This window comes from Balaenoptera borealis (genome assembly GCF_965194805.1).
Source record: "Balaenoptera borealis genome assembly, chromosome: 13".
Taxonomy (NCBI): domain Eukaryota; kingdom Metazoa; phylum Chordata; class Mammalia; order Artiodactyla; family Balaenopteridae; genus Balaenoptera; species Balaenoptera borealis.
The window spans coordinates 38956559-38982658 of NC_138870.1; the positions used below are offsets into that span (position 1 = coordinate 38956559).

The following is a 26100-nucleotide window of genomic DNA, read 5'->3' on the forward strand; positions in this document are numbered from 1 at the left end:
TAACCATTCTGTATCTCTGTTTTAAGTTGTATTTCCTTAATGACAAAAGATGTTGAGCATCTTTTCATATGCTTATTTACCATCTGTATATCTTCTTTGGTGGGGTGCCTATTTAGATTTAATTCATTTTTTAATTGGGCTGTTCGCCAAGTTCCTAGTAAGCCATGGGTGTTAGATTTTGTCAGATGCTTTTTCTACATCTATTGATATAATCATATGATTTTTCTTCTTTAGGCTATTGATGTGATGGATTACATCAATTAATTTTTGAATATTGAACCAGCCTTCCATACCTGGAATAAATAAATAAAATAAATAATTTTTTTCCCAGCTTTGCTCAAGATATTTATTCAGTGCTCTCACAATTGGCCTCAGTGGCTCAGCAAAGGAGTAGAGCAGGGTAGGGGGGCCCACAGTGAAAAAGTGCATCATTCATTTTTCATCAGTATATAGTTCTTTTTATACATTGTTTGCTTTGATTTGTGAATGTTTTTCTTGATGATTTTTACATCTATGTTCATGAGAGATACTAGTCTAGTTTTTCTGTCTTTGTGTGAGTTTAATACTAGGATAATGCTAGCCTCATAGAGTGAATTAGGAAGTATTCACTCTGCTTCCATTTTCTTGTAGGCGTCATAGAGAATTGGTATCATTTCTACCTTAAATGTTTGGTAGGATTCAGCAGTGAAACCATCTTGGCCTAGTGCGTTTTTTTCTTTTTTTCTTTTTGGAAAGTTATTAATTATTGATTCAATTTCTTGAATAATTACAGGCTTATTCAGGTTATCTACTAATCCTTGTGTGAGTTTTGGCAGATTGTGTCTTTTATTGGTCCACTTCATCTAAGTTACCAAATTTGTGGCATAAAGTTATTCACAATATTATAATATTATTATTATTCTTTTAATATCTGTGGGGTCAGTAGCTAGAGCTCCCCTCTTATTTCTGGTATTAGTAATTTGTGTTTTCTCTCATTTTTTTCTTTTTTAAGCTGGCTAGAGGTTTATCTCTTCCAGCTTTTGGTTTTGTTGATTTTCTCTCTTGATTCCCTGTTTTCATTTAATTGATTTCTGCTCTGATTTTTATTCTTTCTTTTCTTTTGCTTGCTGTGAGTTTACATTGCTCTTCTTTCTCTAGTTTCCTAAGATGGAAGCTTAGATTATTGATTTTAGATTGTCTTTTCTAATACATACATTTAATGCTATAACTTTCCCTTTGTATACTGCATTAGCTATATCCCACAAATTTTGATAAGTTGTATTTTCATTTTCATTTAGTTAGAATATTTTAGAAGTTTGTTGTTTGATCTCCAAATATTTGGGGATATTTCAGCTATCCTTTTGTTAGAGATTTCTAGTTTAATTCCACTGTGATCTTAAAGCATACTTTTTACGGTTTCTATTCTTTTAAATTTGTTAAGGTATGTTTTCTATCCCAGAATGTGGTCTATCTTGGTGAATGTTCATGTAAGCATGAGAAAAATGTATTTTCTGCTATTGTTGGGTGAAGTATTATATAAATGTCAATTAGATCCAACTGACTGATGGTGCTGTTTAATTCAACTACATCCTTACTGATTTTCTGCCTGCTGGAACTGTCAATTACTGATAGAGGTGTGTGGAAGTCTCCAAGTATAAAGGTGGATTTGTCTATTTCTCCTTGCAGTTCTATCAGATTTTGCCTCATGTTTTGATGCACCTTGTGTTAGGATTACATACCTTAAGAATTGTCTTTGTGAAGAATTGACCTCCTTACCATTATGTAATAATGTCCCTTGTAATATCCTTGCTCTCAAGTCTGTTTTTTCTGAAACTAATGTAATTAATCCAGCTTTCTTTTGATTAGTGTTAGCATGGTACATATTTTTCCTTCCCTTTACTTTTAGTCTATCTCTGTCTTTTTATTTAACCACAGATTGTTTTTTATTTACTCTGCCAGTCTTTGTCTTTTAATTAGTGTATTGAGACCAGTCATATTTAAAGTGATTATTGATACAGTTGTATTAATGTCTATCGTATTTGTAAATGTCTTCTATTTATTTCACTTGCTTTTGTTTCTTTTGTCTGCCCGTGTTATTCTGCTTTTTTGGTTTTAATTGAGTACTTTATATGGTTCCATTTTCTCGTCTCTCTTACCATACCAATTATACTTCTTTGAAAATTTTTTATGGTTGTCCTAGAGTTTGAAATATATATTTACAGCTACTCTAAGTCTGCTTTCAAACAACAATATATGGCTTCATGGGTATTTTAGGTACCTTGTAACAGAGTATTCTTCTTTCCTAGTGTCCGTTATGCCATTGCTGTCATTCATTTTACTTATCCAAAAGCTATAATCACCAAATACATTGTTCCTATTATTTTGAACAAACATTCCTCTATTATAAGCAGTTAAGAATAAGAAGTATAAAATATTTTACCTCCATTTGTTCCTTCTCTAACACCCTTCCTTTCTTTATATAGAGCTGAATTTTTTACCTCTACCACTTTCTTTGTCTCTAAAGAACTTCTTTTAACATTTCTTGTAGGCAGGTCTGCTGTGCAAATGCACTCAGTTTTTGTTTGTCTGAGAAAGTCTTTATTTCTCCTTCACTTTTGAAAGACAATTTGTGGACACAAAATTCTAGGTTGGTGAGTCTTTTTCTTTCAATACTTTATAAATATTTCACTCTACTCTTTTTGCTTGCAGGGTTTCTCAAGAGACATCCAGTATAATCTTATCCTTGTTCTTCTATCAGTAAGGTGTTTTTTTTCCCCTCTGTCTTCTTTCAAGATATTTTGTCCTTGACTTTTAGCAGTTTGAATATGATATGCTTAAGTGTAGTTTTTTACATTTATCCTACCTGATGTTCTCTGAGTTTCCTAGATCTGTGGTTTGGTGTGTCATTAATTTTGGAAAATTCTCAGCCATTCTTATTTCAAATATTTCTTCTGTTTTTTTCTCTCTTCCCTCTTTCTGCCATTCCCAGTACACATATGTTACATCTCTTGTAATTGTCTCCCAGTTCTTGGATGTTCTGTTTCCCTTTTTTTCATTCTTTTTTGTCTATATTCTTCAGTTTGGGAAGTTTCTATTGACATATCTTCAAGCTCACCAGTTCTTTCTTTTACCATGTGCAGTCCACTGATGATTTTATCAAAGGCATCCTTTATTTGTTACAGTTTTTTTTTTTTAATTTCTAGCATTTCCTTTTGATTCTTAGTATCTTCATTTCTCTGCTTACATTCTCTTCTTGCATATTACAGCTTTTTTCGTTAGAGCCTTAGCATATTAACCATAATCATTTTAAATTCCCAGGATGATAATTCCAAAATCTCTGCCATGTCTGAGTCTGGCTCTGATGCTTGTATTGTATGTTAAGTCTGTGGTTTTTGTTTTGTTTTGTTTTAACACCTAGCATGCCTTATAAGTTTTTGTTAAAAGCTGGACACGTATCGGTTAATAGGAACTAAGGTAAATAGACCTTTAGTGTGAGTTTTATGTTTATCTAGCAAGGAGTTATGCTGTGTTTAATGTTTGCGCTTGTGTTTGGGTTTCCTTAGATTCTCCTTTTAAAGTAGAGTCTGTATCTTACTTATAGCTCTCTCCGTTGTAATCCACAGTCACTATACCGGAGCACTGTTGATGTGCTGATAAGGTATTGGGGAGGGGAAGCATTCTATAATCTCATGATTAAATTTCACCTTTTTTTTTTTTTTCAAGTGGATTTGAGTCTAGGGGGCTATGACTTTGGGAAGAGTTTCTTAGCCTTTATTTTTCTCCCCTTATGTGAGACAGGGAGTCTAAATGGGCTCAAGTTTTCTGATTGCTCTTCCCCTTGGTCAGATTAGGCTCTGGTAAAGTAATTTTTCTTGAGAGCAGGCCTTAATTAAGGAGAAAAGAACACCCTGGGCATATTTTAAAATGTTACTTTCTCACTCTCCCTGTTGGAAGTGCTAGGGAGTTGTTCTCGTCTTCACCATGAGAACCTGCTACGGTCCCTGGAAATAAAACTCACAAAAGTGTGGGCTTTCCCCAGAGACTGGCCCTTCAGGATTTTTTGCCTTTCAATATAGTCCATACTGGGTCTCCATCAATTCCTGCTTCAGTACTCCTACCAGTTATTGACTTAAGCAGTTATTTGTGTTTCTCTGTATTCAACTGTATGTCTAGTTTTCAGGGAAACAGTTTGCCTTGTGACCTCAGTTCTCTGATATTTTAAGAAGAGTTGTTAATTTTCATTTTGTTCAGCTTTTTTCTTGTTCTGAGGATGGGAGTGACAGCTTCCAAGCTCTTTATATGTATGAGCAGAAACTAGAGGTCCTTATTCTTATCTTTATTCTTACTAATATATTGTCAGCATGATGTTAACATCAGTTTATAATTGAAATATATAAACAATGTATGATTATATTTTGTCTTTTTTTTTTTCAAAGAAAGGATAACCCCCAAAATTCCCTGTAATAAAAAACACCTATGAACTGCTTTTTTAATTCTGTGTAGTTGGCGAAAGCACTCAGTACCTCTGGGTAGCCAGGAATTTACATTCATTGTTTTCAGTACTGTATTTCTTGGCCACAGTGTTCTTTGAATGGGCAGTGTCGGGATAAAGGAGAAATTTGAGAGAGCCCCTCCAACTTACCTCAACAATAGGATCTCTGCTTTTTGCCTTATGTATAGGGGTTTTAAGTCATATTTTGTTTGCACAATGGGTTCTACTGCTATAAAGATATTTGAAAGCCACGTTTTTAGAATATGCTTTTCCTCATAGATATCTAGTTAATAATTGCTACTGAAAAGGCGAAAATTAATCTACCTTTGGGAGGAACATAGTCTGTGTTGTTTTTCTATTTAGAATTCCATCATTAAAAGTCAAACCAGAAATGTAAAGAATCTCAAGTTTATTCTAAACAAACATGTCCAACAGGGAAACCGTTCTGTCTAGGAACCAGGGACTAATATTTGTACTAATAAAATCAGTATTCCCTGACCACCCTGGAATCTACTCAAGTGATGCTGAGGTTCAAATTACTGGGTTCCTACTGAACCTTATGCAGTAGCAGTTCCTCCTAAAGATTCTAACATAGGTTTTATTACTCCTACTATACAAGCCTGAATAATATTTTTGTATCAAGGTGAAGTTTAAATAACTGTTGGTCTCATGGGAAATAATAGAAAATAATAACAACAACCACCAGCCTCACTGTATGCTATGAATAAATAAAAACTTATAAAAACTTATAGGTACTAGAATTTGTATTCTCAGTAAAGGTGCTTCTACTTTGTCTAGAAATATTATCCAAAATTTATGGTAAATCTTTAATTTCTTCTAGTAATTGAAATTTCAAAAATATTGTAGTCATTTTTAATAATAAAATGAAAAAATTGAAATATTTAACAAAAACTGATGGCAGTTTTATACATTTTGTTTGATGTAAAGAAGTATCTAAAGACCAGTTGAGTGTGATATATGAAACTGCCATCTTGATTATTTGAAAATATTTGATAAGTAAGATATCCAGAGTGGAAATTTGTAATTCATGATACTGTGCCTTCATCAATGACTGCTTACTTCAGTTAAGTTGCCAGTTTAAGTTGAAATTAATCAATAAGATTGATCAACAGGATGGGTTACATGGAATAGGAGATGAAATTCGTTTTATAGCATCTTTTGTCAGAATTTTGTGGTCATAAAACCAGAAGATATCTTCAGAGGGTTGATGCTTTGGCTTCTGGAAGTTTTTTCACATTAGTACAATATCTGGCACATAAAAGGCTTTTAATTAATATTTGTTGAGTGCATTAATTGAATGAAGATTAACTAGATTGATTATGTAGTCAACAGTTCTTTGCTGACCTAGTTTGTTGGCATTGTGTCTTTTCAACCATCAAGATAACAGTTCATCATTGTGCTATTTTTACATTTATAAAATCATTTATATTTTATGTAAAAGCTCTAGAATCACTGGGTATTTTGCTAATACAACTAATAAGCCTTTATAAATGTAAGATTAATTTCATGTAATAGTCTTTTTTGGTAACATTAGTTTGAGGAGTATGTGTTCCTTGTGTTCCTTAACTACTGACCTGCCGTAAATAAAAAAGTATTATTAGGAAAAGTCCCAATTTCCTCCACAGTTGATGACAGAGTTGTTTTTTGGTTTGTTTTTTATTTTTGGTTTTTGTTTGTTTGTTTTTTACCTTGCTTCCTTCTTCCAAACACTGAATACCAAAGACTACTTAAAGATGGTACCTGAAAGCAAAAAGTTATATACCATGAGACAAATTTGCCAAATTGTGTTGAAGTCCTTTTCATTGTTACTTAAAATATTTAGGAAAAGAATTTCTTGGGGTGAGAATCTAGCCTGTAGATTCTTTATTTATTCTTTGGAAACTGTGTACAAAATAAGGAGAATTATGTACCAATGCTAATCTCAAGCCTAGTATACTTTCAGAATTTGCCAGCATTTTAAAAACAGAAAAAATTTATAGCATAATAGATACTGTGTATAAAAGTGTAGTGCCTCAGTTTTTACCTAGTAATGAATGTATACATATTATCCAAGTAAACAATTATGTATTCTAGTATAGTAGAAAAATATCAGATCTTTGGTGTTAGACATATCTGGTTTCAAATCCCAGCTCTTGCCACATAGTTCTGTGGCTCTAGAAAGTTATAGAAAGCTTGAAAGCTTGTTTCCTCAGCAGTATAGTGGGGATAGTTTTGCCTTCTTCTGAGAGCCATCATAGAATTCAAATAACATGATGTTTGTGAATATGCCAGATACATAATAAGCCCTGAGCAAACAGAAGTTCAGGTACTTTACACTGTGTGCAGCTTTGTCAAGAACAGTGTGAGGTGGTATACTGTCATAGCTTTCAAGAAATTCAGGCAAGTATCCTAAGTCTCAAATTTATTTGTGTGCTTTATTTATCTCATTAAAAACACACAAATAACACACATCACCATTCATTTTTATCTCCAAGCTCATGCTTAGTTTATTAAGCATAACATTATTGTAATGCCTAAATTGTGCAAATATACTTCCGTACTACTTTTCAAATGTGAACTATTATTTTAGCCCATATTCAGATTTTAGTGGAGGGTTCACATTTTAAAAGCATATATAAACAAGATCCCTGAGAATATGTTGTCTGTTTTGCTGTGTAAAATATGTGACTACATCACAGAACAGTCGGTTAGTAGGAGTTGGTGCTAGAGGATCAAAGAACAAATACAGAAATCCTTTCCTCTGTTAGTTTTTAGTAATATTACTACTTTTATTAATATTTTATTATAATATTATTGATATTATTACTTATTAGGAGGAAAGGAGGCAGAGCCAAAGGCAGTTGGTTTTTGCTGTCCTCCTTTGGGAACCCCCTTCCTCGGTTGAGATATTTCCCATAAATTGTTACTGGGAGGCAGGACAATAGGCCAGATACTTGCTTCTTTCCTCATTGCCTTTGGTAGCTAAGCCAGTCAGTCAGTCGTTCCTATCTGTGGCTTTGAATCTGGACTGACTGGGGCAAAGAAGCTGAGAGTGGAGAATTCATTTCTGTAGCAACAGCAACATTTAATTTCCAAGAACACAAGTACTGATTTTGGGCTGTCCAGTTTGCACTTGTAATTTTTAGTCCTATGTTAAAGCAATAAACTAATTTCTTTTAATAGCTGTCCTTTTTTTTTTTTTTCGGCCGTGCTGCGTGGCTCGTGGGATCTTAGTTCCCTGACCAGGAGTCGAGTCCGTGCACCCTGCAGTGGAAGCTCGGAGTCCTAACCACTGGAGCGCCAGGGAATTCCCAGTAGTTGTCTTTTTTTTATATTTTGAACTTTAACAACTGGATATAATAAAATTGGGTTTAGTCTCCCAGCAAAGTTGTGGGTTTGGGCTTCCCCCACCTCCAAGTTTTAGCAGCTTTTTACTAAATCTTTAAATACAAATAATGTGTACCTTTGATATTTCTTTTGCCGTAGAATATTATCTATGTAAAACAACTAGATGTCAAGGGTTGACGTAAAAGGTAATTGTTCTACAACTAATAATATAGCTTTTTTTAAAACCTAAAATATGTTTGCAGTGTAGATTTTTTGGTATATCATTTATGTGCATTTATTAACATTTAAATGCACACTTTGCTTTTAAGCTAAAATTTTCTTACAAAATATATATCCCATATGTTTTAAGTCAAATTAAATTGTTTTGCAGCAGGAGGGCTATTAAGAGGGATATGGAATACTTTTTGGTCATTAAAGAAAAATAGCCTGCTAAGAACTTGAGCAATTAAGAAAACTGTAAATGAAACTACCTGAACTGAAGTGCTATTTTCAGCCCTTTTAGTTATGTTTTAAAGACAAAGGAAACAATCTTAGCTTTATAGATAGAGATGTTTGCTTTTAAACTGTTCTTTTGCATATGGTGAATTATTAAAATATCATAACATTTAAAATGTATTATTAATATATTACCTCCTTGCATAGATTGCAGGCTTTTAAGTAATAAAATCTTAAAGTAGTAGAAAAAGTGTGCTTCATTTACTTAACTTATGTTTTCATGATGCCTAAGGAAGTGTTTGATGGTAGGAAAAGTGACAATAATAATCACAGTATGGATTACACCAATAAAGTAATGGTTTTTGGCTTTTAAAAGTTTTGGTAGAAAGTGATTTAACCTTCAGTGTTTGCTTAGGGGAGTTGGAATCAGGACACTTGCACCTAGTAGCCTTATGTGAATAACTTGTTTAGTTTAACCAAACAGCTTTTAACTAGGATAAAAGAAAAAAGGAATTTGGCTGAAAGGGATTTCAGTGAAAGCATAAAAGCTAATCCTGAGCTTTAGCTGCAGTTATTTACGTAATGAGCAGGGGACTAGCCATTATAAATTGTACTGATGATGTAATTGAAAATAATATATATCTTTGAAAGATGGCCAATGACTGAGAAAAAAAGCATCAGATATAGTTACTATAATAAATGTATTAGGTATTAAATTTTGTATCACTTTGTCAAATATTGTAAATCTAGTTTCTGTCTTTTGTGAAAGTAACAGGATCAGAGAAAAAGTGTTGTTTCTATTGTTTTTAGTTGGAGTAGCATTTATATTGTTACACTTAAGTATAAGATTCAGTAGAAAGGAAAAGATAGAAGATGCAAAAGAATAGGTAGTTTATGAAGGAACACAATAGCATCCAGTGTATAAGTGAAGGAGTTAACTCTGGAAACAGTGACTACTTCTGGGTAATATCCAAGGGAAGGAAAGATGATTAATGACAGAAGATTTAATATATAGAAAAAGGAAGTTAAGGAAGCTCTAGTAGAGTAACTTAAGTTCCTTCAGTAATAACCTTTTTTTTTTTTCAGAGATATGAAAGTCCCTATACACTAATACAGGTGAAGATGAGCTCTAAAATAGTAAGATTGAGGTTCAGTGTTTAACAAAAGGTGAAAGTTTGGAGCAGTTTCTGTGGGGAATGTTTTTAGGAGCAGAAATTAATAAAATGAGTTGTGAGTAATAGTAAGAGTCACTTGATAATCGGGACCATAAACTTGGAGGTGGGCTAAATTTTATTGAGCAAAGCTTGACAGTTTTGGAGTTGTGGGAAAGAATCTCAGAGTAGATGATTAGTCGGATGGGCAAGGTTAAAAAAAAAGAGGTTACCAGTGCCACCACTACAATGACTACTACTAGTAATAACGATCGTGATGATAATTTATTGTTGGCATACTATTTGCCAAATAATTTTACACGTATCATCACATTTAAGCCCCCCAACCACCCTGGAAGCTAGATTAACAGTAAGTAAAATGAGTTTCAGAGAAAAGTTATTTGCCCATTTCCTCTGCCTGTGGTTGTGTGTCCCCAGAGTTGTGTGTGGGGAGGGGGGGAGGCACCCTTCAGATTGTACATGCCAGAAATTGTATATTTATTACAACAGTTTTTCAGCAGATGGCAGTAAAGAATCTTAAGGAAGGTATTCTTTAAATTTGTACAAAGGCACCATATAACCATACTGTGGCAGCAGTATATAAAATTGTATCAGTAACAGACCCAGTCTTAGACTCACAGACATAGAAAACAAACTTATGTTTACCAAAGGGGAAAGGGCATGGGGGAAGGATAAATATATGTATAACTGAATCACTTGCTGTACACCAGAAACTAACACAACATTGTACATCAACTATACTTCAATTAAAAAAACAAAACAGACTCAGTTTTGTTTAAAAAACACATATACACAGAGAAGACTTAAAGCATATATACCAAAATGTTAGCAGTCTGGATAATTGGATCACAGAGAATTTTTATTTTCATTTGGTCGCTCTTTTGAATTTTTCTGATCTCTTTAAATGAACATGTTGTTTGTTTTGGGGGACTTGGGGTAGGTTGTTGATGGAAAGGTAGTAGTCAGGAAGATTGTTTAGACACACTTGTAAACAGTAGTGACATCCCATTTCATGTCTTATTCTTCTCCATCTCAGAAAAATCCATAGTGTTCTGAAAACTCACTGTTTTGCATTGAAATTACATTTAAGCATTTTAAATCCAGATATTCCACTTAGGGGATTTGGAATCCCTAACTTCTCTCCACCCTCATATGATCACTGTAGCCAACTTCATCACTATTTTAGAACTTCACCTTGTACCATAGTCAGTCAGAGACAGGTTTGTATGACTCGAACAGTTAGATGAATAAAGAGAAAATACACTTAGGATGAGGGGAAACATAGTAGGTAAGAGGGAAATAATAGATTCTGTCTTGGGCAGGTAAAGTGAGCACTTAAAAATTCTTGTCTTAAAACCACACACACACAGAGTTGTGTATATTTAGTAATTTAAATTGATCTAAAGAAGTACTAACTTTGTCCTTTTTTCTTGTGACTGGTGAATTCATCAATTTTATGTATTGTAAATAAACTTGATTCATTTAATGTATTGCAAAATAGTTTAAAGATAGATACCATTTTGACTAGTGACAAGTAGTAGTACATTTGGATTTTGGTTTGTGTGTCTGTGTGTGTGTAAACAATTTTACTTTTCAATTAATAAATTAATAGTATTTAGGTAAAATCTTAAAAGTACAATAAGAACTGTTTTCTTGTGACAGTTAGTTGTACTCCAGTCATATATTTCATATTAATGAAATCGCATTATGAGTACTGAAAAGTAAAAGAAATTCCAAAACTAAAAATGTACTTACTGATTTTAGTTACACAGTAAACTTTTTAAAAAATCACATCCCCATGAGTTATTTATTTTATAACTAGAATTTTGTACCTTTTGACTTCCTTCACCTATTTCACATTCCGCCCTCCCGTCTCCTGCCTCTGACAACCACCAGTCTCTTCTCTTTACCGATGAGCTTAGTAGGAGGGTTTGTCTTGTTTTGTTTTGTTTTTCTTTTTTTCAGCTTCCACATATTAAATGAGGTCATAGGGTATTTGTCTTTCTCTGTCTGACATATTTCACTTAGCACGATTCCCTTGAGGTCCATCCAAGTAGTCACAGATGGCAAGATTTTGTTCTTTTTTTATGGCTAATATTTCTGTGTGTGTGTGTGTGTGTGTGTGTGTGTGTGTGTGTGTGTATACCACATTTTCTTTCCATTCATCTGTCGATGGACACTTAGGTTGTTTCTGTATCTTGGCTATCGTAAATAATGCTGCAGTGAACATGGGGACGCACATTTCTTTTCAAGTTAGTGTCTTCATTTATTTGGATAAATTTCCAGAACAGGAATTGCTGGATCATATGGTAGTTCTATTTTTAATATTTTGAGAAACCTCTATATTGTTTTCCACAGTGGCCACACCAATTTGCATTCTCACCAAGAGTGCACAGGGGCAGGGGTTTTGTTTTCTCCATATCCTCACGAACACTTCTTATTTCTTGTGTTTTTGATAGTAGTCATCTTAACAGATGTGAGTTGATATCTCTTTGTGGTTTTGATTAGTGATGTTGAGCATTTTTTCATGTACCTGTATGTCTTCTTTGGAAAAATGTCTATTTAGAACCTCTACCCATTTTTTAATTTTGGGGTTTTTGCTGCTGAGTTGTATGAGTTCTTTATATATTTTGGATATTAACCCCTTATCAGATATATGATTTGTAAATGTTTTCTCCCATTCAGTACATTGTCTTTTCATTTTGTGGATCATTTCCTTCGCTTTGCAGAAGCTTTTTAGTTTGATGTGGTCCCACTTGTTTATTTTTGCTTATTTATTTTTGCTTATCGTTGGCTTTGTTTTTGGTATCAAATCTACAAAATCATTGCTGAAGCCTATGTCAAGGAGCTTACCACCTATGTTTTCTTCTAGGCGTTCTATGATTTCAGGCCTTACATTCCAGTCTTTAATCCATTCTGAGTTAATTTTTTTGTATGGTATAAGAGAACAGTCCAGTTTCATTCTTTTGCATGTGGCTATCCAGTGTTACCAACACTGCTTATTGAAGACAATGCCTTTTTTTCTATCATATATTTATCACAAATTAATTGACTATATATGGGTTTATTTCTGGGCTTTCTGTTCTGTTTCATTGATCTATGTGTGTTTTTATGCCAGTACCATACTGTTTTGATTACTATAGCTTTGTAATATAGTTTGAGATCACAGCACATGATGCCTCCAGCTTTTCATGTTTCTCAAGATTGCCTTGGCTTTTTGAGGTCTTTTGTGGTTCCATACAAATTTTAGGCTTGCTTGTTCTATTTCTATGAAATATGCCATTGGAATTTTGATAGGGATTGCATTGACTCTGTAGATTGCTTTGGGTAGTGTGGACACTTTAACACACTACACTAATATTAATTCTTTGAACCCATGATAGTTTTACAATAAACTGTTGGTAAGTATTTATATAGATGAATATAAATGGTATGAAATATGTCAGTTACAATGATTTTTGACCTTGTCTTTTATAATTCAGTATTTAATTCTTTTGATTAAAATTTATTTTAAAATGCCTATCATTTCCTGAAGGAATTTTAATTTGAAATATATATGTGCTCCACATCAAAAATTGGCTCAAATATAGATATGTTTATCTGACATCCATAAAAAATTAGATCCTGAGAGAGCTGCCATAAACTTCAAAGATATTGACTGTACAAATATTTGAGTTACTAATTAGTAATTGAAGTCTTTTAACGTATTCTTTGCTGTCTGGATTCCAGTATTCTTTCATTACCATGTATTCTAATTAACAAGGGAGTATAGTATCTGATTTTCTTCAGGTTTCTGTCCTTGGCCAGACACACTCAGGCATTTGTATTATTAATATTAAGCCTCAGGGTCTGGAGTGAGTAGGGTGTGATGGTGGAGAAATGAGAGACATGACTTCTTAAACATGGATGGACATACAAAATGTGAATTCAACTAAAAAGTCAGAATCACCAAAATGTGTAGCATTTAGATTTTTAGATTGAATATGCTAGAGTTTATTATATGTAATATGAAATCTGATAAATGCTTGAGCAGCTTCTAAAAGTACAAGAGTATGGTATTTGTTTATAAGATAATGTTCTGTTGTGTTTTAAAATGAAATTTTATTTACTTTCAAGAGATTCTTAACTGACCTTCATTGAAGGTAGGGAATTGAGAATGAAACATTAAGCTTAAAACAAATTACCAGAAGTGTTCAGAACAATTGAGTATTTGGCTTTAAATATAACCAGAAATTTAAAAAATATTCTTTGAAATGAAATGAACTTGAAATTTGTTTGCACTATTTTGCTTAATATTTCTATATATTGATCTGGAGCTTTTGTATTAGGAGAGCAGGTTTTCTATTTTAAAGAACATATCTAAGTGTTAGAAAACTTCTACTACTTTTATTTTTTGTAGGTGGTTTCAGACCCCCTCACAGGTTTTCTACCATGCAGCAACTGAACATGGAGGGAAGGACGTATATCCAGGGCAGTGTCTTTGGGAAGGTTGTGAGCCTTTTCAGCGACAGAGGTTTTCTTTCATTACCCACTTACAGGTACACTTTCTTAATTCTATTTGGTTTGTAACTCATTTGGTTGTGTTAAAGATCTTGATGCATGTGTTTTTTACTTCCTCTTTCTCAAAAAGGACAAACACTGTTCAAAGGATGCCCTGCTTGCAGGATTAAAACAAGACGAACCAGGACAAGCAGGAAGTCAGAAATCTTCTATCAAGTAAGGAATCTGAGTTTACTTCCTGTTGCACAAAAAAAAAAGACAAATCAGGAAACGAGGCAAAACTTAGTAATAAAAGGCGATTTAGTGTATCGGGAGATGGGAAACCTGGGTTGTAGTCCAACTCTACCATTAACCAGCTATGTGTGTGACCCTGTTCAAATTGTGTAAGTGCCCTAGGAATCACTTCTCATTTTGGCTGGACCACATGGTCTGTAAGTACCTTGTAGCTCTAATATTTTGATTCCACTATGTAGACAAGTCATTGGAAGTAATGACAGATGATATATGAGAAATGCTTTGTAAACTGGAAATAAATATATGGTTCTTTGTCCTTGAGAGAGTAGTTGAACGTGTACTTGATAATGGCAAAGAGATTTATTCTTACAGCTACTCCTGAGGAGAGGCCAAGGTGGCATGTGAGGGTCCAGTATAAAATTGTATATGTCACATTTACTATATGGTTATTCATTTACCTATTATTTCATGAACACACACTTGTAGTCAAGTTCTGAGTTAGCTGTAGATTCCTGTAAGGTCCTTATTAGATTTACATAACATTTCCTGTTCTGTTTCTGAGGCCTTTAGTTGTACACTCTGTAACCTAAAAAATACAGTCAGCCCTCCATATCCTCAGGTTCGGCATCTGAGGATTCAACCAACCAGGGATCAAAAATACTTGGAAAGAAAAAATTTCAGGAAGTTCCAAAAAGCAAAACTTGAATTTGCCATGCACTGGCAACTATTTACATAGCATTTACATTGTATTAGGTATATAAGTAATCTAGAGATGATTTAAAGCACACAGGAAGATGTGTGTAGGTTATATGCAAATACAGTCGTCGCTCGGTGTCTGCCTGGGATTGGTTCCAGGATTTTGGTATCCACAGGGAATCCTGGACCCAATCCCCCATGGACACCAAGGGACAACTGTATTTTAAATTCTCATAATGTGAAAATAAATTAATTTGTCATCATTTATTGAGATACTGCTGTGTACTGGGCATTATGCCAGACATAGGGACTTCTAAGAACAAGATATAGTGTAACTTCACAGAGTTGAAATTCTAGACAGAGAACTGGAAGTATAGGAACACAGAAGCTGCTTACATACTTTATTCATTCCATTACTGTTTATTCTCTCCATTACTATTTATTCCACGTGCTAGGCACTAAGGTATAGCACGAGGTATACGTGACCAAGATGTTTTGCTGTTTTCAAGTCTGGAGATGCAATGAGAGGTATAGGTAATTCTTATTATATGGTGTAATAAGTCCTAAAATGAAGATATGCACAAGACACTGTGAGAGCCCACCTAAACCAATCTAGGAGACCAGGGAAGGCTTTCTGGTAGAAAGCACATCCAAACTGAGACCCAAAGAATGAGGAGTAAATAGCTGAGAGTTTCATAAGCCATAATCATGAGTTTGGATTTTACCCTAAAGGCAGTAGAAAGTCATTTTTCTGCCAAGTATCTTTTTCTGTAATTTTCACTGTACAGTTGACCCTTGAACAGCACAGATATGAACTGGGAGGATCTACTTATATGTGGATTTTTGTCACAGTAAATACTACGGTGCTGCACCATCTGTGGTTGGTTGAATCCACAAATGTGGAACTGTGGATATGGAGGACCAACTGTAAAGTTATATGCGGATTTTTGACTGCAGAGAGAGTGGGTACCCCTAACTCCCGTGTTGTTCAAGGGTGAACTGTATTTAATTTCTGTGTATTATGTAGCCTATAAGAGTATGTTGCAGTATGTTTGATTTTGCTCAAATTTGGAGGAACTTATATTTGGTATATCAGTTACAATCAATCAAAAATCTTTGTCACTTATACATAAAATCTAATAATAATTTTTATCTGTGTCCATATATAGATATCCTTACTTGCAGACATCTATATGTAGATATAGATAAAAAGTGGTTTACAATTTAAAGATTGCTTTTATGTTAACTTACTTAATATTCAGAATTAGTTTACTTATGTAAAAAGGTGCCAGAAATATCCCCACTTTACAGATGCAAAACCTGAAGCACAAAGGGGCAAACTGAACTTGAAAGTCATGCAGCTAGTTACGGTGTCAGAAATAGGATTTCCTCACTGTGAGCCAGTGCTCTCACCACTACTGCCCCACCAGAATACAACAGATACTGATACAATTTTTCTGCTTGGCGAAGGAAACCTAGAGTAGTTTGAAATCTGATTTTATATAAAATCTATCTCTGCAGTCCCTCCATTCTGTATCTTTCCTAAAGGACAGTAGAGCTATACTGAAAGAATTGATTGAAGTTAGTAAATAATGACGAAAAATTATGTAACATAGTAATAGTTTGAAGTGTAGTAGTTGGCATAATTTTGTGTTATTATCATATTAGGTTATCTTTTCCTGGGTGACCTATACATATACCAGTACATTCTCAGGTAATATTATTTTACTCCTAGGTACAGTTTAGCAAATATAATTGCAGCTCAAATTGTGGACTAGTCTTTGTTAACATCTTTACATTGCATTCAAAGATGTGAACTTCACAACTTTAAATACTATGTTGTATTTATGTATGGGCTGTACCAGAACATCTGTTGTTTGCTTTAAAGTTGATAGATTGGAAAATAAAAGACTTGAAACTTCTTGATACCAAGAGCCCTTATGCCTAGGCTGACGCAAGAGTAAATATTACTGCTGGGCCACGGGAGCTTTTACTCACCCTGTATCCAGAGATTCATAGTAACCACCTTAGGGGTTGGCAGGTTGGTCATTTGTTATCAGTCTGTCTGCAGCATCATGTTAACAATCTCTTTCTCTCTCTGGTCAATTTAGGCAGCCAGCTGTAGGGGGCACAAGCTCAACTCCTAGAGCACAGAAGGCCATTGTGAATCATCCCAGTGCTGCCCTTATGGCTCTTAGGAGAGGATCAAGAAACCTTGTCTTTCGAGATTTTACAGTGAGTAAGCCTTGAAAGCCTTATCTGTAAAGGTGTGCACACTGTGTGATTTAGATCTTTATTCTTTTTCTTTTCTTTTCCTTTTTAAGGATGAAAAAGAGGGACCAATAACTAAACACATCCGACTAACAGCTGCCTTAATATTAAAAAATATTGGTAAATATTCAGAATGTGGTCGCAGGTGAGTAATCTGTTTTCTGTAGCCAGAGTGAATCTAGATTATTTTACTTTTACCTATAAGTTAATAAGGTTAGATGTCTGCATTTTATTCACTGCTTTTCTCATCAATTTTTGGATATGTCCGAAAGCTTATGTCAAGCTCAGGCCATCATGGATTCTTAAAAGACAAAAAAGTAGAAGTTGAAACAACCAAAAGGTTTTCTTTTAACTTGTTTCATCAGGTTAAATTTCTTGCTGGTCATAGAATTTAAGTTTATTTTATTTATTTATATTCATTTATTTATTTTGGCTGCATTGGTTCTTCATTGCTGCGTGTGGGCATTCTCTAGTTGTGGCGAGCAGGGGCTATTCTTTGTTGCGTTGCATGGGCTTCTCACTGCAGTGGCTTCTCTTGTTGCGGAGCACAGGCTCTAGGCGCACGGGCTTCAGTAGTTGTGACACACGGGCTCAGTAGTTGTGGAGCACGGGCTTAGTTGCTCCGTGGCATGTGGGATCTTCCTGGACCAGGACTCGAACCCATGTCCCCTGCATTGGCAGGCGGATTCTTAACCACTGCGCCACCAGGGAAGCCCTGATCATAGAATTTAGAGCAAAATGTAGATCTACAGGAGAAAACTTAGGAGTTTACTGGGAGGAAAAATGAATTGCTCACTTGAATCATGTGGAATTAGAATGGAATTCAGTTTGATAATTACCGTTTTAATGAAACCATCAAAGCCATACGTGTGCTAAGATTCACTATAATACTCTGAAGTTTTAAAAGTTACTTTTTAGGGGACTTAAGAGAAAACTTAGAATTTTGTAGATCTATAGCAACTGGAAACAATAACTCTAACCCTAGAGAGAGCAAATGTGGATTTGCCTCCCTTGTCTTCCTTGAAGCTTGAAACTAGTATTCTAGTATTATTCCTCCTCCATCTTCAGCTGACCTAACTCAGGCTCCTTCATTGGGAAGTTGTCCTCTGATGCATCTTGCCTTCCAGATAGTGATTTTCTCTCCTAGTCTCTCTCCTCTCACATACTATTAATCGAATCTACCTTGGTTCTCCTCCCCCCATTTTACCTTGTGTTAGGTCTTTAATGATATTTCTTGCAGTAACCTTCCAACTGGACTTTCCAAACATAAAAACAGTGCCATCAATAACAACAAAAAAAAAGCAGTTAATTTAACTATATCAAACTTTAAAGCTTCTGTAAATTAATGATGAATAAAACTTAAAACTAAAGTTTTTAAAAAGTATTTTTAATGACAAAAGTTACTATATTTAGTGTATCAAGTATTCCCACAGAGGAATAAGAAAAATTCTTAACACTCAAATGAAAAATAAGCATAGTTTTTCAGGAAAAAAAAAGAAATATGAAGGTTTCGTCATTAGCATCTCCCAGCTTCATTCATAACATGAGTTCTTCCTTCCTTTCTCACTGTATTTCCCTCCCCAACCCTCCTTTTGCTACATTTCAATTTTAGCCAAACTAAACCACATGCAGATTCCAACCATGCAAGACGTCTTTCGTGTTGCACTTTTGTACATTTGTTCCAGTGCTATAACTGTCCTCCCTGTGTTGTGGCCCATTTAGTATCTGCAAGCCCTCCCTGATTCAGCTCAGACGTTGGCTTCTGTGTGCTGCCTTTCCTATGCTGTGTTCCCCTTCCTCATTGAGTTTGTTCTTCTCTGTTTTTATAACATGTCTGTCTTATAACATTTCATCTTACTGTTTTGTAAGTAGTTTTTTATGTGGCTTTTTTCCACTACTGACCTAAATACAGATTTTCTCTGATTAATCTTTGTAGCCCAATTGCCCAATACATCAGAGATAATCCCTACTTCCTATTCATCCTTCAAGACTCAACCCAGGTTACCTCTTCCTTTCCTGACATCTCCCTCACTACCTACCCTTGACCTAAGGTGCCCCCCACACATTGCATTGTTACCACCTTACATGATGAGATCTGTGAAAGCAGGGGTTGAATATTTATTTTTGTTTTTGTGTCCTCAGTGCCTAGCATAGTGTTGGGAATATAATAGTGATTCAATAAATATTTGATTGATAGACAGATGGAAGGGAAGAAGGTCTCAAAAATTCATTTTTTCCTAGAGTTCTGATCTGGAATTTGTGTAGACAGTTGGAATTCTAAAAGTAATTTTATAACTTTTTCCTCACATTCAAATTGTACATTCTTAGGCTTACAGCAAAGCCACTTTGGCTACATCTAATATAATTATTGAACCAAAAGTTTTCATCTTACAGTTTGTGTTTTGTTGTTGATTTTGTTATTTTATTTAACTCTAAACCTTCTAGATGTCTTTTGGCATCTTCAGGTGCTATGATCTTAGAAAAGCAGAAGCAAAAGAATTAAAACAATCCATTAAATTCTTCCCATTCACCCTCCCAGTCTGGGTTGAAATCCCCATGTAGAACCTCTATTGAATATCTCCAGTAATGAGGAGTTTTGCTAGAGCAGGAGTACTGACAAAATCTGGCAAAGCATATGTGAAGAAAAAAGTATAGGAAATCAGATACTGCAAAAGATAATTCTTTGTTGATATATTTCCTTGTCTCTGGTGGAGTAAGTTACCAGGTGTGATTTTTTTTTTTTTTTTAAACTAAAGCAAATTCTATTTGCAATAAGAAAATTACAGGTCAACAGGAAGATATATGGAAATTTACTTTCATTCTTACAGTACAGTATACTGAAGAGTATGAAGTGTCAGCATTTTTTAAAATTTTAAGTTCAGAGTCTGATTGAATAATGTAAACTTTTTAAATGCAGTTTATCTCCTTTATGATTAAACTTGAGCTTTGGAGAATTGCAATATATTTCTCCTCTTTTTGATGTATACCTTTTGTCTGTGTAATACATGGGTCTTATTTAAAAATCAAATGATACTTTCACTGATAATGAACAATCTGAAAAAGAAACAAACAATTCTATTTACAATAAATCAAAAGAATAAAATACTTAACCAAGGAGGTGGAAGACTTGTACATTGAGAACTATAAAACATTGCTGAAAGAAATTAAAGAAGACGTAAATAAATGGAAAGACATCCTTTGTTCATGGATTGGAAGACTTAATATAGTTTAGATGTCAATACCACGCAAAGCAATCTACAGATTCAATGCAACCCCTATCAAAATTTCAGTGACAGTTTTGCAGAAATAGAAAAATTTGTTCTAAAATTCATATGGAATCTCAAGGAACCTTGAATAGCAAAACTATCTGGAAAAGGGGGAACAAAGTTAGAGGACTCACACTTTCTGATTTCAAATTTCACTGCAAAGCTATAGTAATCAAAACAGTGTACTGTCTTTAGTGACATAAAGACAGGCATATTAACCAAGGAAACAGAATGGAGAGCCCAGACATATGTGGTCCTTGCATATGTGGTCAAATGATTTTCAATAAGGATGCCAATTCTCTATTCAATGAGGAAAACTGGAATGAGGAGTTGGGAAAACTGGAAATTAACATGCAAAAGAATGAAGTTGAACCCTTACCTAACACCATATGCAAAAATTAACCCAAAATGCATCAAAGACCTAAAAGTAAGAGCTAAAACTATAAAGCTCTTAGAAAAAGCTTCATGACATTGGATTTGAGAGTGATTTCTTGGATATGACACCAAAGGCACAGGCAACAAAAGAAAACATAAACAAATTGAATTTCATCAAAATTAGAAACTTGTGCATCAGAGGACACTATCAACAGAATAAAAAGACAATCAACAGAATAGGAGAAAAGAATTATGAATCAAATATCTGATACAGGGGTTAATATTCAGACTATATAAAGAACTCCTAAAATTCAACAACAGAAAGCAAACAAACCAAATCAAAAATGGCCAGAGGACTTGAATAGAAATATCTCCAAAGAAGATAAATAAATGGCCAATAAGCATATGAAAAGATGTTCAACATTACTAATCATTAGGAAAATGCAAATCAAAACCACAATGAGGTACTACTTCATACCCATTAGAATGGCTATTATTAAAAACAAACAAACAAAAAATCGAAAACAATTAAGTGTTGGCAAGGATGTGGAAAAATTGGAACCCTTGTGTGTTGCTGATGGAAATATAAAATGGCACAGCCACTGTGGAAAAGAGTGTGGCCATTCCTCAAAAAATTAAACATTTCATTCAGCAGTTCCACTTTTGGGTATATACACAAAGGAATTTAAAGCAGGGAGTTGAACAGATATTTATGCACCATTTTCATGGCAGCATTATTCACAGTAGCCAAAAGGTAGAAGCATCCCACGGGTCCATCAACAGAGGAATGGATAACTAAAATGTGTGTGTATATATACAATGGAATATTACTCAGCCTTAAAAAAGAATGAAATTCTGATACATTCTACAACATGGATAAACCTTGAAGACATTGTGTTAAGTGAAATAAGCCAGGCACAAAATGACAAATATTGTATGATTCCACTTAAATGAGGTACCTAGAAAGTAGAACAGTGGAACAGCCCCCAGCAGGGGGTTGGGGGAGTGAGGCAGTGGAGTGTTCTTGTTAGTCGTGGGAAGATGAAAAAGTTCTGGAGATGGATGGTGGTGATGGTTGCACAACAGTGCCAATGTACTTAATGCCCCTGAACTGAACACTTAAAAATGGTTAAAGTAGTAAATTTTGTATTATGTATATTTTACCACAATTTAAAACTAAAAACAACAACAACAAAGGAGGGATTTGGGGAAGATGCAGAGTGGCTACTAATGAGTATTTGGTTTCTTTTTGGGATGATGAAAATATTCTAAAATTGATTGTGGTGATAGTTGCACAATTCTGTTAATATACTAAATACCACTGAATTATACACTTTAAACAGGTGAATTGTGTGGTATATGAATTACATATCAATAAAGCTGTTATAAAATTTTTTTAAATTAAATGGTAAAGCTTATAACAAACTATATAGTCCCCTACTTCACCCTTCCTACCCACATCCAAGGGAGAGCTTTCAACAAGTTGAGCTAATTTTTCTGGTATTTGCCTCCATGTTTCTAAATAACATGTTTATGTTACTATTTCTTAATTTACCTATTTTACACTTTACCTGTTGACTCTCTTTCTGTTGAACACTGTTAAAACCTCTCTTCCTTACGCTTTTCATTTCCTCATAATATTGTTACATCTTAAATCAGATGTTGTTGTATTGTTTGATGCTGAGCCACGTGCTACTGTTTTACATTTCTTTTTCTCTCTTTGTTTTTGGGGGGTTAATGATTGTCTTGCTTCTTGATTAGCTTTTAATGGGCCTAATGCTGATTTTCCCATATATTTCAATCAGTATCTTTCAAGCCTATGTATAAGCTATCTAAAAACTTAAACACAGTTGTTAAACCTCTATCAGTTCTACATTTTTTTCCCCTTGGAAACTGGCTTTGGTAGTCTAGACAGCTTGCTTTGTAGGCCTGGTACACAGCTGTCCTTGGGAATTCCTTCTATGTTGAAACCTTTTTCTTGAATCCTACTTACTTCTTTTACTTGAGTTCCTCCCTCATTGTAGTAAGGTATGTCCTCCAATAATTTCAAGACCCTACCTGTCTGAAAATGTTTTTAGTCTACCCTTAGTCTTGATAGTTTGGTTAGATATAGAATTCTAGATTGAAAAATCACTTTCCTTTAAAAATCTGAGGACATTGCTCTAATGTCTTCTAGCATGCAGCTTTGCTGTTGAGAAGTCCAGTGACATTCTGATTCCCATTCCTTTGTATGAGATCTATTCCCCCACCACCCTCCAGAAGTTCTTAGGGTCTTTTTTTTCCAATTTCTGTTATTCTGAAATTTCATGAATGCTGTGTCTTGGTGTGGGTGTTTTTTGTTGTTGCTGTCATTGAAGTGGGCATTTCATTTCAGTGGATCCTTTCAATCAAGAGATTCATGTCCTTCAGTAATGGGAAACTTTCTCAAATGTTTCTTTTTATAATTCCCTGCTATCCATTGTCTGTTCCCATTTCTAGAACTTCTGTTTTTTTGGATGCTGGACCTTTGTAGAGTGATCCTCTAACTTTCTTTTCTTTCTTAGCTTTCATTTTTGTCTGTTTAATCTGTTTTCTAGAAATTTCCTTGACTTTATTATCAAATCTACTGCATTTTTACTTCACCTGCCATGCTTTAAATTCTAAGAGCTCTTTTTAAGTTGTCAGTTGTTGCTATTTTTATAACATCCTCTTCATAGGATGAATACAGTGCTTGTTCATCTCTCTCTCAGGATATTAATGCCAGTAGTCTTGAAGTTTCTTCTGCTCCTAGTATGGTTGCTGTGTACTCGAAATTCCTTGAAATGTCTGAGGATTTGGGGCTTCATGTTATATTTTAAGAATGAAATACCTGCTAGCTAGTTGGAAGCTCTGGGTGCGTGACCCCCACGTGTCACTAGTGATTGCCATTTTAGGGTGACCCCCGATGAACCAGTTTGTTTCCTAGAAGCCCCTCAAACGTCAGTCTTCGTAGAGATTGTTTCTCCAGGGAAGAATCTTTGATTTCCTTGCCTTTAGAAGTGGGCAACTTGAAGGAGAGTCCGTGAGGGCCTGCATTGTGGAAACAGAATTGGGGGTGGAGTGGGCAGGAGGATCTCACTTTCCTTCACACTGTCTGTGTCTCTGTAAGTCCTAACCCTTTCTGGTTTAGTTTCTCCAGAAAATGAATTTCTTTTATTCATTTTGGGAGGGAAAGGAGATAAACTTGTATCAAACTGTGCTATTTTCCTAAAAGCTGACTTGTGTCTTAAATTGTTTTCACTAATGCTACTTACAAATTATTTCTTATCTATTAAGTACATTAAAGTGACACAATGTTTATCCTTTGTTAAACATATCAAAAAGATAAAGGAACTTTTGAAATTTGAAATTGAAAGAATATCATTTTATACAACAAAAAAGGCATATTTCATTTTTTATCTAGTGAGAGCTTATTTAATTCTTTAAAACCTCCCAAAATAAAAGATATTAATTTATATCAAAAACGAAATTGTTACTTTAAAATCATCCTAGTGATTTAAATGTAGTCTTTCTAGTTTTATCCATGTGACATAAAAATAAAAGAAAGAATACTTTTTAACATGTGACTGTTCATCAGTTTGGAAAATATGATTTTACTTGTTAAGCTTTTGAAAGTAAAGGCTTTTTGCTTTGTCAAAATGTTCATTGATTATAGAGGGGAAATAATTTGATTCCACTTAGTAGGTTATTTTTAAATCAAGTATTTTATGGCTATTTTTTCTTTTCCAGAAAAAAAATTGTAGACATTTTATAGTTCATTTAAAAATTTGTTAAATAAACTTTTGAAGTAAATCATGCCTAAAGAAAAGTAAAAAACAACAGAAGTGTGAAGCTCAATGAACTATCACAAAGTGAACCACCCACATAACCAACCATCCAAGTTACGAAATTGATCAACACCAGTACCACGGAGTCCCTCCGAGTGACCCTGGTCTTTACCCCGTCCTTGTCTGTGGGACCATTGTCCTGATCTGTAACACCATAGATTAACTTCACTTGATTTTGAACTTTATATAAGTAAAATCATATAGTGTATTTTTTTCTTGTGCTAGCTTTTTTTTTCTCAGCATTGTTTGTGAAATTCATTCACGTTGCATGCAGTAGTACTGTGTATATATAGCAGTATAGAATTCTGTTGTATGAATATACTCAAATTTATTTTTTCCATTCTATTTTTGATGGACATATGGGTTGTTTCCAGTTTGGGACTATTAAGAATAATGCTGCTATGAACATTCTATGAACATTTTTTGGCCGTATATGTACATATTTCTGTTGAGCTTTTATGAAGGATTGGTGATTCATTGGTGCTTTATTTTAGTACATAATGCCAAACAATTCCAAAGTGGTTTTATCAATTTACACTCCCTCCAGCAATGTTATGAGAGAGTCTCAGTTGCTCCACATACTTGCCAACATTTGCTATTGTAATTTTAATATTTAATTTTAGTCATTCTTTTGGGTGTGTGGAGTATGTACATATGGAAATTACAAAAGCAAATACCGTAATAGCCAAAAAATGTATGAAAAGATGCCCAGCTTATTAGACATCAATCTCAATTTTTTTTTTTCTTTTTTTCAATCTCAATTTTTTTTTAAAGTTTTACATCTTTGTTTTGTTTCACTTTGTTTTGCTATGGTAAAGATGACTACAGTCCCCACATGTTAAATTTTGGCTTTGTATTTCTTTGTTCCTATAAATTGTTTCCTTACATTGTTTTTCATTCAAAATTTAGAAGTCTTCATCTCCTTCCTCTTCTGCTAGTTCCTTTTACTCAGGGTTATTTAAATGAAGGCACTGAATCTCATGGGTCCTTAGGTAATCTCATGCTCGTTGATTTTTTTCCTAACATTTAATGTGAAAAATTTCACACATAAGGCAAACTTGAAATAATTTTGCAGTGAACACTCTTATACCAGTCACCTAGCTTTCACCATTGACATTTTACTGTATGTACTTTCTTTATCACATATCTACCCATCCTTCCATTTCTGGCTGATTTCCCACTTTTCTCCTCAACCCTTGGCATCACTGTCTGTAGACAGTACTCATTTTTATAATTTCTCTTCTTTATATACACAGTCACAGCAATATTGTAATTTGAGGGGTGGAAAATTTCTTTCAAAGTTTATAAATTTTTAAAAAACAGCTTCTTTATGGAGTAATGTGGTATTCAGGTGATAGTTAAGCCAAATGTTGGCCTGGCTTATTTTGTTTCTTAATAAAAAGAAAGAAACTCATCATACCTACAATATAATTTTTATTTTCAAGTCATCTCTTAAAAGCAGCCATTTTGTTCCTCTCCAGCTGTTT

The 26100-nt window shown here is 34.2% G+C and overlaps 1 protein-coding gene across 7 annotated transcripts in view; it reads left to right on the forward strand.

Annotated features, from left to right (window-relative positions):
• The window catches only part of ARID2 (AT-rich interaction domain 2), a 167618-nt gene that overhangs the window by 139258 nt on the left and 2260 nt on the right, over positions 1–26100 (forward strand). For 6 of the 7 annotated variants that reach the window (XM_082349315.1, XM_082349317.1, XM_082349316.1 and 3 more), the window contains 4 exons: positions 13826–13964; positions 14057–14142; positions 16968–17091; positions 17181–17272. In XM_082349315.1, the coding sequence (XP_082205441.1) occupies positions 13826–13964; positions 14057–14142; positions 16968–17091; positions 17181–17272 (441 nt within the window). Of the gene's footprint in view, positions 1–13825; positions 13965–14056; positions 14143–15311; positions 15385–16967; positions 17092–17180; positions 17273–26100 lie in introns of those variants that run through there. The other variant, XR_014233102.1, reaches the window with a different exon arrangement.